Source organism: Elephas maximus, chromosome 4 (assembly GCF_024166365.1).
Source record: "Elephas maximus indicus isolate mEleMax1 chromosome 4, mEleMax1 primary haplotype, whole genome shotgun sequence".
In the NCBI taxonomy this organism is placed as follows: Eukaryota; Metazoa; Chordata; class Mammalia; order Proboscidea; family Elephantidae; genus Elephas; species Elephas maximus.
The window spans coordinates 46,315,344-46,333,845 of NC_064822.1; the positions used below are offsets into that span (position 1 = coordinate 46,315,344).

The 18,502-nt window shown below is 39.9% G+C and overlaps 1 protein-coding gene across 14 annotated transcripts in view; it reads right to left on the bottom strand.

The window, feature by feature from the left end:
• CELF2 (CUGBP Elav-like family member 2) overlaps nt 1–18,502 on the bottom strand; it is a 587,695-nt gene that overhangs the window by 129,399 nt on the left and 439,794 nt on the right. For all 14 annotated transcript variants that reach the window (XM_049885073.1, XM_049885069.1, XM_049885071.1 and 11 more), the window contains one exon: nt 4,215–4,297. In XM_049885073.1, coding sequence (XP_049741030.1) covers nt 4,215–4,297 — 83 coding nt within the window. The remainder of the gene's footprint in view (nt 1–4,214; nt 4,298–18,502) is intronic.

Below are 18,502 nucleotides of genomic sequence, written 5' to 3' on the forward strand. Positions count from 1 at the left end.
TGGAAAAAGGCAGTCTAACGATGCTGCACCAAACCTAATCAAGTAGCCCCGCCTCTGCAGGTACAGTCACAGTATTCTATCCAGGCTATGAAAACACTACTCGCTTAGGGATCTTCAGGGGGCTCAGTATTCTGTCAGAAGCAAAAAACTTGGTCATTGTCCGTCCCTCCAGGAAGACTGTAAACTCCATAAGAGCAGAGGCCCCATATGGCTTTGATTTCTGTGATGTCTTATCAATATGTAGCTTAGTGCCTGGTACACAGTTAAAAACAAAAACAACAAACCCACTGCCATCAAGTCAATTCCAACTCATAGTGGTCCTACAGGAAGGAGTACAAGTGCCCCATGGGGTTTCCAAGGAGCGGCTGGTGGATTCAAACTGCAGAACCTTTCTGTTAGCAGCCAAACTAGGTACTCAGTAATTATTTGTAATGAAATGCCAGTAATTATTAAGGCACTATTTCTAAGATTTGATTTGTTGCTGAATAGTTAAACAACCATTTCTAGAAGAGAGAGAACATGATTAAACCAAATAAATGACCCCCAGACTCTCATTCCTTGTTCTGTGTGTTGAGCTGTCACATTTGTTCCCTTTATTTCTAATACTGTAGTTCTAGGATTTATGTTGAGCATTTCAGAGGATATGACACCCAGTGTCTTTCTCAGTTACATAGTTAGACACAGGCTTGAGAAATGTACACTTAATTACTTTGCACTGCTCAGCAAGGCCCTGATCCTTTGCCTCAGCCAATCTCTGTCCACCATGCACAGGGTCTCTATAATCCATACGTGACATACACATTCGTCTGCTAACAGACAGTTCTACTAGCTTTTCTTTATTCCCTCCATACTAACCAAGTTCTTTGTTTCCCTGAAGAAAGGAAGATGTGTGCATAAAGGGGGAAAGCGAACACCTAAAAATTAATCAAGTTTGGTTGCATGATAAAAGTCCCTTACGCTACAAAACATCAACTGCAGAAGAAAATTAAACAGGGAAAAAACATCCCTATTTGATCTTGGTTTAGATTGAAAGTTTTGGATGCTTTAGAAAAAAGGCAGCAAGTGCCTTTTTAATGGAGTTTATCTGTTGGAAAATGATTACAACCAGGAAAGTTTAAAGTGTCAGCTGGTGATCCATTTTTCTTTATCCCTTTTATTTTTATTCAGAAAGAAACTGAAAATGTATGGCAAACGGCATCGTAAATTTCTTATTAATTTCCTAATATGAAGGCAACCAGTTAAAATAGTAGTGCTACAACTTTAAATTACCGAACTCACTTGGTATTTAATGAGAGATTTCGCACAGCAGGGTTGCTGTTAAATTAACTTGTGCCTTCACGTCACAGTGGGAAAACAGGTGTATATTGGTTTAGAATTATGGAAATGTTGGCTAATTCCAAGCCTTGTAATCAAACAGCAAGGCACCCTGTAATATTTTTTTTCCAAGAATATGCATTAATCTTTTATGTCTGGTCCCATTTCTTCTTGACCACCAAAAGCTCACAGCTGAAAGGAAACCACTTTTATGTTGTTCGTGGAGCAGTTACGGGTGATGTTTATCAGCTAAAGCTATACATAAATGCAGGACGTGGACGTCTCTGTCCGTATTTTCCTAATTTGAAACTGGAAAGGCTACCAGCCTACAAATCAGATCTAACTTTTCAGAATTTTCACTTAACTTGCCACAGGTAATTGGGCATAGGAAACTGAACTGGATGAAAAACCAAAATCAAAAGCCATCTTTTCCAATTCAAAACTTATTGTCCTTAATAATGGGTCTCCCAAATCAACACCCTTAAATTCCGCATTCAAAATTTTTAGGCAAGAGGGGAAAGAGAGAGAGATGGGCAACCTTTTTTTTTTTTTTTAAATACTGAAGATGCTATTTGTTAAGAAAGGGGTCAAAGTAGGATCTCCCAAGCAGAAGCAAACTTATCAGTCACTTCTATGGATTTCCCCATGCCCCACTTCACCATATTAATAAGAGGGTTTCTTGAGAGAACCTTTTATGTGAAGATGGCATGTTGGTAGCTGTGCTTCTAGTAGAAGGAATGAGTCCAAATTTACCAAGATTTGCATTAACTTAAAATATGATCTGATCTGGCAGCAAACTACATCCCAAATGCTAAATAACAATTCATTATCTCAAGTAATTTTTAAAAACTCACCCGGAAGAGAATTTGCGTGCTAATTATAGTCTTCTTTTTTTTACTGAGATTTTTAAAAATTTTATTTTGTGGTTATTGTTGAGAATATACAGAGCAAAACATACACTAGTTCAGCAGTTTCTACATGTACAATTTAGTGACATTGATTACGTTCTTGAGTTGTACAACCCTTCCCACCCAGCTTTTCAGAGCTGTTCCTCCCCCATTAACATAAATTCACTGCACTCTAAGGCTCCTATCTAATCTTTCGAGTTGCTGCTACCAACTTGATCCCAGAGAGATAGTTCTTAAAAGACTCCAATGCTCAAGGAAGACATTTTTTACTAGCTAAGCTGAACTATTGTTTGGTTTAAAGAAGACTTCAGGGGATATTTTTAGTTTAAAGGTTACCTCCAGGCAATAGTTTCAGGGGTTCATCCAGCCTTCATGGCTTCAGAAAGTCTGTAGTCCATAAGAATTTGAAATTCTGTTCTACATATTCCCCCTTTTGATCAGGATTCTTCTACAGAATCCTCTAAGAGAAGGCCTACAAGTTGATCTCTAGATTTGATTGAGAGCCTGGGAAATAAAAACTATTTTCCTCTATCATTGGCTGAGCCAGTAAGTATTTGCCTTGTTCATTTGATTCTGACAATGTGACCTAAACTGCAATTTCCTAGAATTTACATTGGAAAAGTTCCATTGATGTGGAGGATAAAGCTGAAACAATACTACTGTTTTTTTTTTTAACGGTCACTGAGCAAAGAACACAGTCTTAATAAAAGCTACCTTACTAAAAAAGTGCCTTAGAAGTTTCAGGGGAAGTCATTAAATCAAACAGGGAGCAGAATTCTGGTACCACACACTTGCTTCTTTGACCCTTCTTTTCTTTGATTTGCTCACATGAAATGGGGAAAACCAAAGCAGTGTGACTCAAGACCAAGGCTCACACCTTGTTACTTTTGGGTGATTAAAGAGCTAATGTTTTACAAATCTTATGCTGAACATCTTGCCACTATAAATGTTATAAAATTTTCAATGATTCTAAGGTGAATTACACAAACGCTGTCTTTTCTTGGAACAATGGGTTATAAAATGCGTATGTGCATATATTAGTATGTACACACACACACACAGGTGTTTGTGTATGTGTACCAAGACAGAGAAATGACACAAAGTTAGATTTATACTCTGGAAACATTAGGCACAATATGTTATCTTTCTTTTATTCTTATCACACCAGGTTTCAATAAAATCATTATCGCTGCACTGCTTACCACAGTTCTTCATTATAACACACACCATTATGACATTGAATTAACTCATCACTGATATTCAGGCCAATGGGGAAAACATCCAAATAGCATAGGGAAATTTATACCAGCGTATGATACACAGGATTGCCACAAAGCTCTTTAGAAATAATGTATTCTGACGGAGTAGCTATATACATCAGTTCATTTCTAGTGAATTGGACTGATCATCAAATATTGTTGAGAAGGAAATGGAAAAAACCTTGTAAGCTTTGTATTTTCTGTTCTATATCAACATGAAGCCACAAATTGGGCATTAAAACACTGATTTTGTTAACCACCATTGACTGTTTAGAAACCATTAGGAGGCTTAATATTACAGCCGTACAGGGTACATTTTGTCCTTTCAAAAGAAAATCTAAAGACTAAATTTCAAAAGGGGCTCCTGGTGAGTAAAAGCTTTTCCTTTTCCATTTACTTCTCTTGTGTGTGTTGGCTTTTTTTTTTTTTTTTCCTTTTAAAGTCTTAGCCCACCCAATAGTCTTTGGCAGCGGCTGCTACCCAGTGGGGTCACTCTGATTTTCTAACCAGGGGATATGCTATTTGAGAGCTCTTTCCGTCAGTGTTAATGCCCACGCTTCTTTATGGGCTGGCCAGCTGGTCTGGCTGCTGTAAGGGAACAGAAGGGTCAGCACACACACCTCAAAAGACTAAAGTCATTTTTGGCACTAAGAGCCCATAACTAGAACCTTCAGTAGAAAGGGACCATTTTCAAGCAATAAAGTGATTTTGGTACAAAAGTAAACTGACTCACCCCAGGTAAAGTTTTAATATTGTGCAGTGCATTCTGGGCCTCAAGTGCAGCTTTTCTTGTATAAAATGTTACGAAACAACAACCTACAGAGAGAAATGAAAAGGTTTTAGAAATTTCTGTGAATGCTTTGCTTAGATATAATGGAGACTGTGGCGAACAAATCATCTACTTAAAAGGATGCACAATTTAAAAATAATAAAACCTATGAGAACAGTAATAACAACATCTCAAGCATTTACACAGTGCTTTTCATCCTAAATCATATTTATTAGCTTTACCCAAGTTGGATATCAATTCATAACTTTACGTACCAAGTATCTGGAATGCAGCTCTTCAGGAATGAGTGTGGGAAGTGGGAGGGAGTGGGTGGATGTGTCGTTAATGTGACTTATGGTATAGTAATTGCACGAGAAGTATTTAATCACACTAACAATAGCATAAATTTACATTAACTACAATTTTCTTAGAGGATATCTCTAGAACGTCATACTTTCAAAACACTTTCTAAACTCAAAGGTTCAGATAACTAGATTATAAGCTTCTTAAAAGCTGGGATAGCATTTTATTTTTTATTTTCACCACAGTAGATACACAGAGCAAAGTTCTGAACATATGACACTCAATATGTTTGTCAAAATGAAAGACCAACTATATCTTAATCAGTTTAGAAATTACGTTACAATACAGGTGGGCACCTGCCCAAAGAGATGTCAGCAGACTCTGGCCCATGTATCAAATCTAGCTTGGCACACCAACCGGCCACCTCTTGGCCCCTCCATTTCTAAGAGCTGACTAGCGCCCAGGCTGAATGTCCCTCCGGAAATGGCCAGCAGCGTACACCTCTTTCCCAACGACCTCCCTCCTCCGAAGAAAAAGGTGCTGAAGACTTAAACCATCCCTTCTGCATTCTGAAGGACTGCGGACTCCTTCTTCAACTTGTAGATAAAGATGGCTGGTTAGCACGTCTTCTACTGTTTGTTAATCACCGTACAATTTCTTAGCATAACCAAGCTTAAAAAAAGGGGCAGGGACAAAAACTTTACAGATTGAATGAAAAAGATGTTACTTCTGACCTGGACTGTCTTTGGTAAGTTGGGTTGAGAAAAAAAGTGGAGTGATGCACTTGCCAAGACTGTACGTATTTTTACCATGATTTTACTAAAGGATCCTAACGCATGAAGCCAGACAGAGATGGGAAGAATTTTAACAAGTATTCATACGCCAAACACAGCAAAGTAGCATGAGAGAAACGCACAGCACTTAGGCTCCTATTTCTGCTCGATTTGGGCGAATGATGTAAATAAAACAACGGGCAGAAAAAAATGACACTTGGAGAGCAGGAAGTTGGTAGCAGAAGCCATCAATGGTTTAGATTCATAAATGGATGTTCTGATTTTCTAAAACAAAAACTCCTTCAAAGGGAGTGGGGGTAAATATATCCTAAATATATCTTAGATGGTTCTACCCATTTGGAAAAGAATATTGGACTCTTCCTGTCTCACCCTTGATTTTGTTGGAGAGTCCGCTGAGATTAAACATGCAAAACTTTCACCTTTTGAACAAAGTACAGTATCACCACAGCTTATTGGCATTTAAAAAAACTCTGTTCATCTAAGGATTAGAAATTTTTTAAATATATTATTTGCATGATGGAGGGAACTGAGAATTATGAAGTTTCTTTAAAGAATCACCAATGGAGAGACTGGCCATTTTTATGTGAGCTTTCTATTTCAGCTATTTCACTTCCTTGACACAGAGTTCACTTGGCTATGCCATCTGCCTTATGGTAGATTTTTTTACTCCACTGACCAACTTATGTAGTGATTTATGCTTTATTGACATAATTTAAGCCCAAAAAGTATAGGAGTTGCTTCAACTCAAGGAATAATTTAAAACAGGGGAAACTAAAGTCCCAGCTTCCAGTAACCTATTGTAATCACTTAAGAAAAAGAAAGATATTAACTGTGCTTTTCTAGGCTCAGTAAAGAAAGAAAAACAGGAAAAGACAATCTTTGCCTTCTAAAAGTTCCCAACAAACAGAACCTCAATAAGCTTTCCTTTCCCTCTACTGGGCTTATGGGGTTAGGTTTCAGGTAGGGAAGCAACAGGGAGGTTCTGAATTTCAACCTCACTTAATAAAGCTTCAAAAAAAAAAAAAAAAAAGAGAGAGACTCTGATAATTTTAAGGAAGCAGCTTCTGGGGGTGCAGATATGTAAAAACAGGAAGTTTAAAGATGGGTAGAAGTCATACGGCTGTTTGTTTGGCTATAAAAGAAAGAAATTAAGCAAAGGTGTGTTGAGAGATTAAAAACAAATGCCAGTCCAGGCCATGCTCAAAACCAAGAATGAAAAGTTTAGACTGGCCCAAAGGAACAGTGGAGTGACTGAGAATTGCAAATGAAGAACTGAACACAATCAACATAAAAGCGGCAAGAACAAAGATAATGTAAACTGAGAAAATCTTAAGTGGTTTGACCTTAAGGACAAAGAAATCTTTCCTGCCTTAAAATACCCACTTAAATTCCCTACCATCTCCCACTGCCTGAAGTTCTACTACTAAGATGCAGTTCACAAGGTATTTGACGGTTCAGTGGTAGAATTCTTGCCTTCCATGTAAGAGACTCAGGTTCAATCCCTGGCCAATGCATCTCGTGTGCGGCCACCACCAGTCTGTCAGTGGCACCTTGCGTGTTGCTATGATGCTGAACGGTTTTCAGCAGAGCTTCCAAAGTCAGGCAGACTAGGAGGAAAAGCCTGGCGACCTACTACTGAAAATCAACCAGTGAAAACCCTCTGGATCACAATGGTCCCATCCCCAACTCATCATGGGGATGGCACAGGACCCGGCAGTGTTTTGTTCCGTTGTGCATGGGTGGAGCCACCATGAGTCAGGGCAACTGGACAGGAGCTAACAACAGCAACAAGATACAGTTCAATTGCTATTTAGGTATTAAAATGCTGCCCTTGGGGAAGGTAACGTTTAATTGTTCTTAGCTTTCGTGGATTGAATTGTGTCTGCCCAAAATATCTGTCAACTTGGTTAGGCACCGATTCCCAGTGTTGTGTGGTTGTCCTTCATTTTGTGATTGTAATTTTATGTTAAAGAGGATTAGGGTGGGATGTAATACCCTTGCCCAGGTCACCTCCCTCATCCAATGTAAAGGGAGTTTCCCTGGGGTGTGGCCTGTACCACCTTTTATCTCCCAAGAGATGAAAAGGAAAGGGAAGCAAGCAGAGAGGGGGACCTCATACCATGAAGAAAGCAGTGCCAGGAGCAGACAGAGTCCTTTGGATCTGGGGTCCCTGTGCAGAGAAGCTCCTAGTCTCACGGAAGATTGATTAGAAAGCCAACAGAGAGAGAAAGCCTTCCCCTGGAGCTGATGCCCTGAATTTGTGGACTTTTAGTCTGCTCTACTGTGAGGAAATAAATTTCTTTGTTAATGCCACCCACTTGTGGCGTTTGTTATAGCAGCACTAGATGACTAAGACATTAACTATTTACATTTTGGTGTGAATTTGGCTAGTAGAGTGCTTTTTCTTGAAAAAACATTTTTAGTGACTAGAAGAAAGTGTGTATTTTTGACAAAATAAATGGGACTTAATAAAAAAACAACTTTTGTTCAACAAAGGACTTTAAAAACAGAGACAACGTACAGAATGGAAGAAAAATTGTAGAAACCATTTATCAGATAAGGTTTAATATTCAGAATATATAAAGAACTCCTACAGCTTAACAACAAAAAGAGAAACCCATCAAAAAATGGGCAAAGAATATGAATAGACATTTCACCAAAGAAGAACTATAAACGGCTAACAAGCACTCGAAAAGATGTGCTCAACACCCTTAACCATTAAAAAAAGCCAAAACCAAACCCACTGCCATCGAGTTGATTCCGACTTGTAGCAACCCTATAGGGAAAAGTATAACTGCCCCACAAGGTTTCCAAGGACTGGATGGTGGATTCAAACTGCTGACCTTTTGGTTAGTAGCCTAGCTCTTAACTATACCACCTTAGCCATTAAAAAAAAACCCACTGCCTTAGAGTTGACTCCAACTTGGCCATCAGGGAGATGCAAATGAAAACCACAATGAGATATCACTTCATCTCCACTAAGACGGCTAAGATAAAGACAAAACAAAATAAACATACACAGTCTGGTGGTTCCTCAAAAGTTAAACATAAAACTATCATATAACCCAGAAATTCCATTTGTAGGTATATATCCAAGAGATACGAAAGCAGGAAAGTAAACAGACACATGTACACCAACGTTCACTGCAGCACTAATCACAACAACCCAAAAGGTAGAAACAACCTAAATGTCCATCAACAGATGAAAAGATAAATGTGGTATATACAAACAATGGAATATTATTCAGCCATAAAGAGAAATGATGTCCTGATACATGCTACAACATGGATGAACCTTGCAAACATTATGCTGAGTAAAGTCGGTCAGTCAAAAAGGACAACTATTGCATGACCTCACTCCCATGAAATATCTAGGATATGCAAACGTATAGAGACCAAAGTTTATTAGTGCTTACCAGGGGTGTGGCGGGGGGAAGGGGTCACTGTTTAGAAGTATTGGTTTTCCGTTTACGGTGATGGAAAATTTGGCAATGGATTACAGGAGATGGTCGCACAACATGATTAATGCGGCTGATGTCACTAAATTCTACAAGGGAAAACGTTCAACTGGCAAATGTCGTGTTATATATATATTTACAACAACAAAAGGTGGATTCTTTTGGAGAAACTGAAAGTTTGAAGCTGGTGTTCTTAGCAGTGTGGGGCTGGGGAGTCAAGAGAGGAGAGGAATGAAGAGAGGAGGCTAATGTAGGGAGGGGGAGATGGGAAGACATCCCAAACCTCGGACTCTTTCCAATTTCATCTAAGGTCCACTATGCTAGTGCAACCAATATGATGAAATCAAGCCTTATTACTATAGCACCTCTTCAAACTATGCGCAGCTCTTAACTCTTACTCTCTACCTATTTAAACACAAATTCCTTAAGGGTATTCCAGGATGAGTTCTAGTTCTAGTTGGAATGCACAGAGGAATATCCTTGGTAGCACTAGTCACATGCTTCCCTCACTGCTGATTCGCCCCCAGTCCAACACACAGGTGCCACGCTTGGCAAGAGCACTTGGAACCTTTGTGTGGATTAGAAAAAGAGGTCCCATTCTGTAGATGGGAACAGCCTCTTGCCACGGCCCATGGCCCATACTCACAGCTTTAGCATTCTTTGCAATGAACAATTTGTACAACTGTGGGGCCCCTGGGACAGACAGTATAACTGGGATTATCACTCCAAGACTCTTCTTTTGTTTTTACACCTTTCGTTCCTGAATGACTTAGGAGGTAGTACCTCACTCTCTCTGTATCTAGTTATTTTTTGTCTCCCCACCTCTAAATCAGTGAATAAAAGACCAGGTCTCTCTAAAAGTCCCTCCAAAATCATGTGGGTATTTCCAACGTACTTCATTCACAACGAATAAAAAACCTGCAATTGTCCATTACCTTTATCGGGGCAAATATGTCTTATGTTTCATTCTCCATAAATAATGATTCACTTTAATAAAAAAAGTGTTTACATTATCCTAAAAACTTTTTTTCAGGATAAACACAGAAGTACATATCTAAATAACCACTTCAGTGCAACAATTCAAGTTCTCCCCCGATGGGACTTCAGTTTGCATATTTCTAGAATAAGAACGTGTTTAAAAGACTATTATTTCTGTGAGTTACTTTCTCAGCTGACATCCATTGTCTTTATCCATCTATCACTTAATGTGCTCACTTAAAATTTTAGATTCATTGAACCTGCAGAGATTATTTCAACCAAGGAAGGGAGAAAAATCATTATTTGCCCTGATATGGTAATTATCATGGCAAAAAGTCAGAGAGCTACTACAGAAAACCCATGAAGGCTCAACAAAGATGAAATTTTCTTTCTTGCCTGCCCTCACTGGATGTACAGCTGTTAAGGGAACCACCTGTCTCTTAGATTTCCCCACACCAGCTGTAACTCAGGTCTGAAATTTTTACTGGATTCATTTCCAGGTCAGCTGCAACACCAGATGGCTCAGCAAACTGATTGAGGGGACAGGCCTCCCTCCTTCTGCAGGTTCTGTTTTCAACATCATTGAAAGGTGGGTGGTTAAACAGCTACAATATCCACAGAGGCTCTTTCAGTGGTCAGTGGCTACAATCTGTGCCAGAGGAGACAGTCCTTCAGGCTTCAGTATTCATTCCTGGAATCTCCCTTTCCCTGCTGACCCGGGGTGGAGAGCACGGTCCCACTCCATGTTAAAGAGAAGAGGTGACCTGCTGAGGGGCTCTCGGGATGAGCGGGGACTAATGCACTTTGATGAGTCAGGTGCTTCAGAAGGTCTCAACCCTCCTATTTCTGCTTAATGCTGGTGGTTTTTGCTGCTTTGCACTTCCCTCCTCTGGTCATTTGACACTGTCTAATAAGCACTTACATTTTACAATTCTTGCCACCTTTATCCACTCATTCAGGAGTTTCTGCCAGTGGTGGCTGCCAAGTTAGAAAAAATAAACATCATGTTCCAACCCAGGTTACTTTACAGCATCTCACTTTTCAGATTTTTCAACAATTCCTGGTATCAATGAAAGCTTTGCATTTTGGATCAAAAAAGAAAAGGAAAGAAAAATACTAAAGCTTATCCTTCACAGGTCTATCAACCCCATCCATTATTCTTCACCTGGGCTTTTCAATTCACAGGTGAAAAAGGTACAGCTATAAGATCTGAGGTGATTCTAGAATAAAACATTTCAGTCTTAGTCTACACTGAACCCTGATTTCCATGACTTTATGCCTTCTTCTGTTACCACTAAAGAATTCTGATATAATTCTGTACATACCTTAGGGGGGTAATACATTAAATCCTACTGGCCATTAGTCTCACTGTGAATTAATTTTGCTGCTTAACTTTGAATATCTAGCAGAGCCAGTAGGAGGGAACATGACACACCAATTTTGATAGCAGAGGCTGTATAGAAGAGAAAGATCCTGGGGTCCAGAGTGCTGCCTGTGTGAGGCCCCACAGTGGGCATCTCTGGGTAGTTAAAAGGCAGCAAGAAGACACTGGGCACTGAGGGAAGGGGAGAGGCACAGAGAAACTTCCCTGTTTCCAATGTCCCCTGTCCTTCACTCCTTCTGTCCACCTACCCGAAGTTTCATCAGGGTGACTTGGAGCCTTTCACCTCCCAGATGCCCAGAAGTTGGGGAGTTTAGCACTCTAGCTGCATATATGTTCAGCTTGTAAGGTAATCTCTAATCAGTATAATAATTGTGAGATATAATTATGCCATTACATATCAGAAGTTGAGAGTGCCAAATCCCAGAGAGACTGAGTGCTGCATACTCAATACAGGATAGCTGGTGTCCAACTACAACACTTCACAGATAGTTTCTACTGTCACAAAGGCTTCCCTCAGGTATTCTGCCAGCCTAATTGTGGAATAATTTGAGACACCGTTATGAGCTTTTTTCTGTTTCCAAAGATAAAGCTCTAAACAAGATAGGCCAATGGTATCTTCACACACACACACACACACACACACACACACACACACACACACACACACACACCCCAGTAGTGTATTTAAAAATCGTAAAGAAAACACTCAACTTTACTGAAAGACTTTAATTTTAAATGATCAAGTAGATTTATCCTCAAAGAAACCATCTGGATTATCACAAATCTTTTCAAACCACAGCTGTTTCTCTTGAAAATCTTGAAGACTCTTGGTAATATTCAACGGGGGGAAAAAAAGTACTGCTTATATAAGACAACCAGTTTATACCACGGCTTGCCTTGAATCAAACAGCAATTTATCTACATTCTTCAGCGTGGAGGGTATGTAGACACAGTGATAGAGAATGATACCAAAGATCAGATTTTAACATTAGTTCTGCCCTTAGGAAAACCAATACCATGTTCATTAAAGAAACTCCCTCTAAGGTTTCTAAACTTTAACAAATTGGGGAGCGAGGGAACTAAAGATTTCATTCTCTGGAGTTACCATTTATAAAGGCAGTTTTCTTTGGCTTTGATTCTAAAATATGGACAACAAGGCTGTTTTTATTACGTCTGTGCATTTGTTTTAAAGAATCCAGGTATAAAGACCTGAGGTCAGTGACTTGAATGACTTTAATTATTGGAATAACCACTCATCAGCTGCAAGACAGAAATTTGAAATCACATTCCAACAGTTTCTACCCCCAGTGGCAGGAAGTCAACACTATGTATATACATGGCTGGTGGAACACTGCTCAGGACTCCCATAACCACCAGCCTGGACTCTGAATGAGTTCACCTGGGTAAGGTGTTTAAGTGGGAGGAAGACTGTTTCTGGAATTCTCTAGTTTTAACTGCTAGTCCTTTTTTCTGATGCTACTTTTCAAGTGACAGTTTAATACGGAAAACTGTTGTGGAGCATTTTTTAAAATATGAACGAATAACTATACAACTTGGGGACTGAGGAGAGAAACCCACTGCTGTCCAGTCGATTCTGACTTATAGCAACCTATATAGGACAGAGTGACTTCCCACAACTTGATGGTTAACTTGTGGACTAAAAAGTATTGCGAGGTTGGAACTTAAGAGTGTTGTGCTCATGAACACCTATCTCTTTTAAGGGAACTCTGACCTCAGGGTAGGGAGAGGGGGTGTGCCTGTCTTCATGGCCATTCAACATCTTAAACCTATGAAATCTACTTTACTTTCTGAATCTAAACAAATAAACACTTCAAAATGGGTATGCCTAGCCCTCCCATTAACAGATGAATGGCCTCCATAGCAGCTCAGTGGATGCCCACAGTCAGTCAGGTTGCTGCGGCTATCATGTGCTCCTTCAGTCAGTCATAAAGAGGAGCTAACAACAAAAGCAAAAATGTCTGAACCCCTTCCATTTTTTTTTTTTTTTAATGTAATAGTCCTAGCAGACAAATTCAAGATATATTCGAATTCAGGACATCAACGAAATCATCATGTTGTGAACTGAGAACTCCTTTAAAAGGCTGCCTTTGAATTCTAAGGGGCTGACAGATCAAGGGACTAAGGCCCTGGGAGGCTAAATTAGTGAACCCGCTCTGTTTTTTTCTTTCTGTGAATGAAGCTCTCTTTCGTATGCGCATTTGCAAGCAAAGCAGGTGCCTGCTTTACACACAAGTCGAACTGCAATTGGGATCTTGGCTTCTTGTCAAGTTGAAGCACACAAGCCAGTTTAAGTCAAAAGAGGACATACTCCTCATACTTGATTTCCCTGATAATCTATTTTCTCTCTCCATTTTAGCTACTACATAGAGAATTTAATACTTTTTTTCAGAACCCAAAGGTTGTTGATCTAAGTGGTACATTCTGTGTTCAAGTCAATCTCTCATACACCGTGGTTTCGACTTACCAATCCTTTGCTTCACCCTGCCAAGATCCCTCCTTTCAATTCCCACAAAGCAGTCAGCAGTTCAAAAAACCCCATCAAAATCCCCTGAATTAAAATTTTAAAGAAAACTTAGTTGTATTGACTTAAAAGGGAGGAGGGAGGAGAAGGAATACTTTTCCAGAGATCTAGAAGGGGGCTACACCCTCAGTTTCTTAAGCCAGAAGACAATGACAAAATGCCATTCTTAGAAAGCAGACAGATGCTTCCTGAGGTGACGTGCTACCCTGGAGAGTCACAGACATATCCCATTCCTCAGCCAAAAGTCTACCTACCGGGAACAACTGCTGCTGCTGGTTAAAACCCACATCAAAGGCACTATTATCAACTCAAACCCTTCATGATCCTGTGCCCTGGCTGTGTATTCTTTCTACTTTGTCCTCAAAATATTACTTGCTTTGAGAAGTGCAAAATATGACTTAACAAGTAATGTTACTGATTTCACAAGCTACATTTAAAATTCAATACTCCTGTGGCTACACACTCATTTTTACGCGTCTCCACTTATGACTTCATCATTGTGGTCCCTCTGTACTGGGATGCTGAACCAAGGTGGCTGCAATACCACCAACCGAGAGGTATGGGAGAGAAGAATGAAAAAAGTGGTCATCAAAGCAAAAATCAGTTGGCTATAGGAAGAACCTGCAAGAAGCTGCTGTTGGTTTTGTTCCCCCCCCCCTTTTTTTTTTTTGCTTTAAGCTCAAAACTGAGATAAAGAAACTTAGAGGAAGTTAACATGGCATTGTTTTATCGTATGTAGATACACAGGACTTCACAATTAGCTAACTCTACTAGCCTTTTTTTTTTTTTTTTTACTAGCCTCGCCCTCCCATTAACAGATGAATGGCCTCCACAGCAGCTCAGTGGATGCCCACAGTCAGTCAGGTTGCTGTGGCTATCATGTGCTCCTTCAGTCAGTCTTAAGAGGAGCTAACAACGAAAGCAAAAATGTTACGATGATCACCCGTGAAGGAGCACTCTTCGAAGTCAATCCTTCCATAAGGACAGTCTCCCATGAACCATACCAGGAAGGTTCTGTTCTGCCTTATCAGAAATAGCCCCTGAGCTGCTTCAAGCCCCTTTCATGTGACCTAAAATGTCTTTTTATAACCTAAACCTCTCATTTTAAACATCTAAATCCCCTAAAACAAACCTTTTTTTTTTCTACCTAAAAGTAGGACTTCCATAGCTAGAATAGTAGCTAACCAATACAAATGCCACATCCTGTAGAAATCAACTTTTAATGAAACCACATCCAATTAGCTTAGTTTTAAGAGTTTGATATAATTACCACCCTGATAAAAAAAGTCTCCCCATCTGGCCACTAACTAGGAAGTAGAGAAACAATGTTGCCATTCTGCCTTCAGTGCTTGAATTACGCAGACTCCACCCTTTGGATGACAAAATACAATCTCAAGGGAATCCCCTAGGAAACTTTCACTGACAAAACAGGATCTGCTCTTCTTCTTTCTTTCTGGTTGCCTGGGGCAGGGATCTTGTGTCTAACAAACCAGATTCGCTTTCCTAGTAGGATTACACCTATACAGCAAAGCTGAACCAACTTTTCACCCAGAGAGTGAACAATGGGCTCACCAGGCTCAGTGGCAACCCCGCCCTCTTTCCTGCAGACTATACACCTTACATGCTATGACATTTCTATTGACTGGCCACAAGATCTCGGCTCCTGCCAGCTTCCTGCTGCCCTGGGGACTTCCCTTCGAAGACTCATCCTGTTATTCCCATGAAGACAGGTGCTCTCTCTAAATCCACTGCCAGAAAAACAGATGTTATTATTATCATTATTATTGACCTAGATTAAATCCACTGCAATTCCAAGTCTTTTGGGAAAGCAACTGAGGACTAATGTGCATAGTTACGTGTGTACTGCAACACTTCCTCATCCATTATTATGTAAACTGCAACGAAAACAATACAGACAGAAGAGATATCAAGGGCAAAATTGCTGGAATCTGTATTTTCCCCTTCCCTGATTCTCTAAAATAAGCCACTTACATTAAACCATTTCAAACATCTAATAGCTATAAAAGTATCTGAAGAACTTTAATGTCATCCTTTTTTTCCCCCGATAGGACAATCATTGCATTTAGCTGCTTCTTCAACTTTCATGCTTTGCTCTAAGTGGTATAGTAGTAAATTTATGGGTAATGTACATGTTTGTCAAGGCACCATGGGGACTGGCATGCAGAAAGGAAGCAGTCTCCTTTGTTACAGAAAACATTATTTGAGCTTTGGAATGGAAGATAATAAGCAAACAGTGAATCCGATTACATTCTATTTTTAAAGACTGATTCTAGAGTAGTAAGGAGGACCATGTTTTTCTCTAAAAGTAAGAAAGATAAATAAATTTGGGTTGAATTCAACAAGCCAACTAGCAGGCCATACTGGGCAATCTCTAAAGTTAGTGTGATTGGACCTACCAACTCACTGGTCAGCCAGTCTCCAAGGAGTCTTCCTGGTGAGACCGAGATTGGACACCAACGGAGCTAGCAACGTATGCTCCTTCTCCAAGGGCCAAGCGGCCTGGCCAGGCCTTCAGGCTCAGTTAACTAGGATACCTTCATATATATTAAGGTAGGCATCCCAGGGCTAACTGTGGAATAAGGTAGTTCTGTCTTGAATCCAATTAAAAAGGATTTAGTTTCTAAAGTACTAAGGGATCTCATTAAAAGGAAGTCTCTAATAAAAGGTTATTTCATAGTATGGATTCTCTTGAGGTTGGGATGGCATTATAATTAGGAGTCTAGTGGCAATGAGAGTAGGTTAAAATCGTATTTATTTTCTTACGATCCTCAATTCAGCAGACTGGGCTATGAGATGCACCCACTGTCCCGCTTCCATGATGTGTCAACTTGTATTTGCTAAGACTGAGAATACAGGCCTCTTATTGTTAGCGTGCATGGGGTACCACTCAGTTCTTGCTGCAGCCCTTATCAGTGCTGTCAGCGTTATCATCACTTTCTATTGGCCTGTCCTAGGTGGGTCAGAACGCTCATAAGAGGCCCTTACAACCCAGACTATAACAAAGGTCTTTTTTTCTGGAACTGGAATGAGGAAACTGGTATCTTACTTCCTCACTCTGGTGAAATGCAGAGGCAAATCCTTTGGTTTTAAAAACCGTATGTTAGGCTAAATTAAAGATTAATACTTATTTTATACCTTTTCTGTGGCATGTGACTCTGGAGCGCTAATATTTATGCCCATGACCACTGCTTCCACCCTACTCTCATGATAGCTGAGCCATGTTTCATGTGCATATACATCCGGAGGGAGAGATTTTTACCTACTGCCTGGACCAATGGTACTCATATATGAAATTCACTTTTGCAGCCAAGTATAAATTGATGTTCCAGTGACAAAATCAAGTACCCTTGGTTCCAGAGTTTCACGGCAGTGAAACTATGACAATAACCAAAGAGATACTAGATATTTCTCTCCTGATTCATTCATAATATTTGCAGTGAGTACAGCAGTCGTGCCCTTAATTAGACTCTCAGGCTGATCATGTGTTTGTTTGACTTGGGCAAATTAGCTAGCCTCTTTAAGCCTCTATTTCTGTATCTATAAAATGGGGTTAGTAATCATACCTATAGGGTTACTATAATAAACAAGATGATTTATGAGAATGTATACTACCCCTGGCATATATGTAAAAGTGATTAATATACATGAGATATTATTGTTAACCTTCTATTTATCATGCTCCTCCACACAGCCCCAAGCCCAAACAGACCCTATCTTGGTGACCTAAGGGGCAGAGAAGGGACAAGTGGCACTGTCCCAGTTTGATAAAAGGAATCGAGGTAGAAAACGGCAGAATCAACATGCCTGCCACAAAGCTGAGCTGCACTCAATTGGTTTCTGGATGCAAGCGGGGAGCAAGTGAGCCTCTTTGGTAAGTGATGACCGTGCACCCTCTAATAGGACTTAGAATTGATTTTGTTGTCTTGCTTTCTGAAGTAATTACTTGAAACTAGCCAAGTTCACCCATTTACGTGGCCTTTGAATACTCTGAACATCCATTTACATGGCCTCTAAAATATTCAATCAATTTTAATGGAATCATTTCAATGACTTTCCTAGTCAGTGTACAACAAAATTTCCCCCAACTGTATACTCTATGGTACTCCCTCCAGAGACAGAAATTCCCTAAAACCATTTGTTATTTGAAATAAAAAGTGCTGTTGTCTAATGAGCACACCCGGGTTTCATTACTACAAAAAAAGTTTAACCACTTGTTTGTCACTTCTTTTTATTTCAGCAACAGAGGAGAAGAGAAGCAGCAACGCTGGGCTTCACAAGAATATGTGCAGTTCTAAAACTCAAGGATCAAGAATAAGGAAAATGTTAGGAGGGAGCCTGGGCATGTACCACCAAAGAGTATTAGGCACCCCAAGAAAAATGTGGTTCCCAGCAGCTGGATTTCATTTTGAGAGTTACCATCACACAATGAGAAGACACAGGAAGGACTCTGCTTACTGCCTCCTAAATTGCTCTTTTATTGCAGTTCTGCCTATGCGTCATCATCATGTTACCCTAACTGTCACTGAAGCCCTCTGAGGGCACAGGGCTCTATCTTCAGCTTTCTTTGTTCCCTTCACAGGACAAACTATGGTACCAGGCCTCCAGGTGCTTTTCAAATACTTATTAGTTGGCTATCCTTGGACATTTTCCACATGCATCACAGCAGTACGATCTTCTTTTAGACTTTGTTTCACGAGCCTTTCTGATTTTGGCTACTAGTTAGTGGTAAAAACAGTCCATGCAACACCTGTCAGTCCATTTCCAGAGAAATG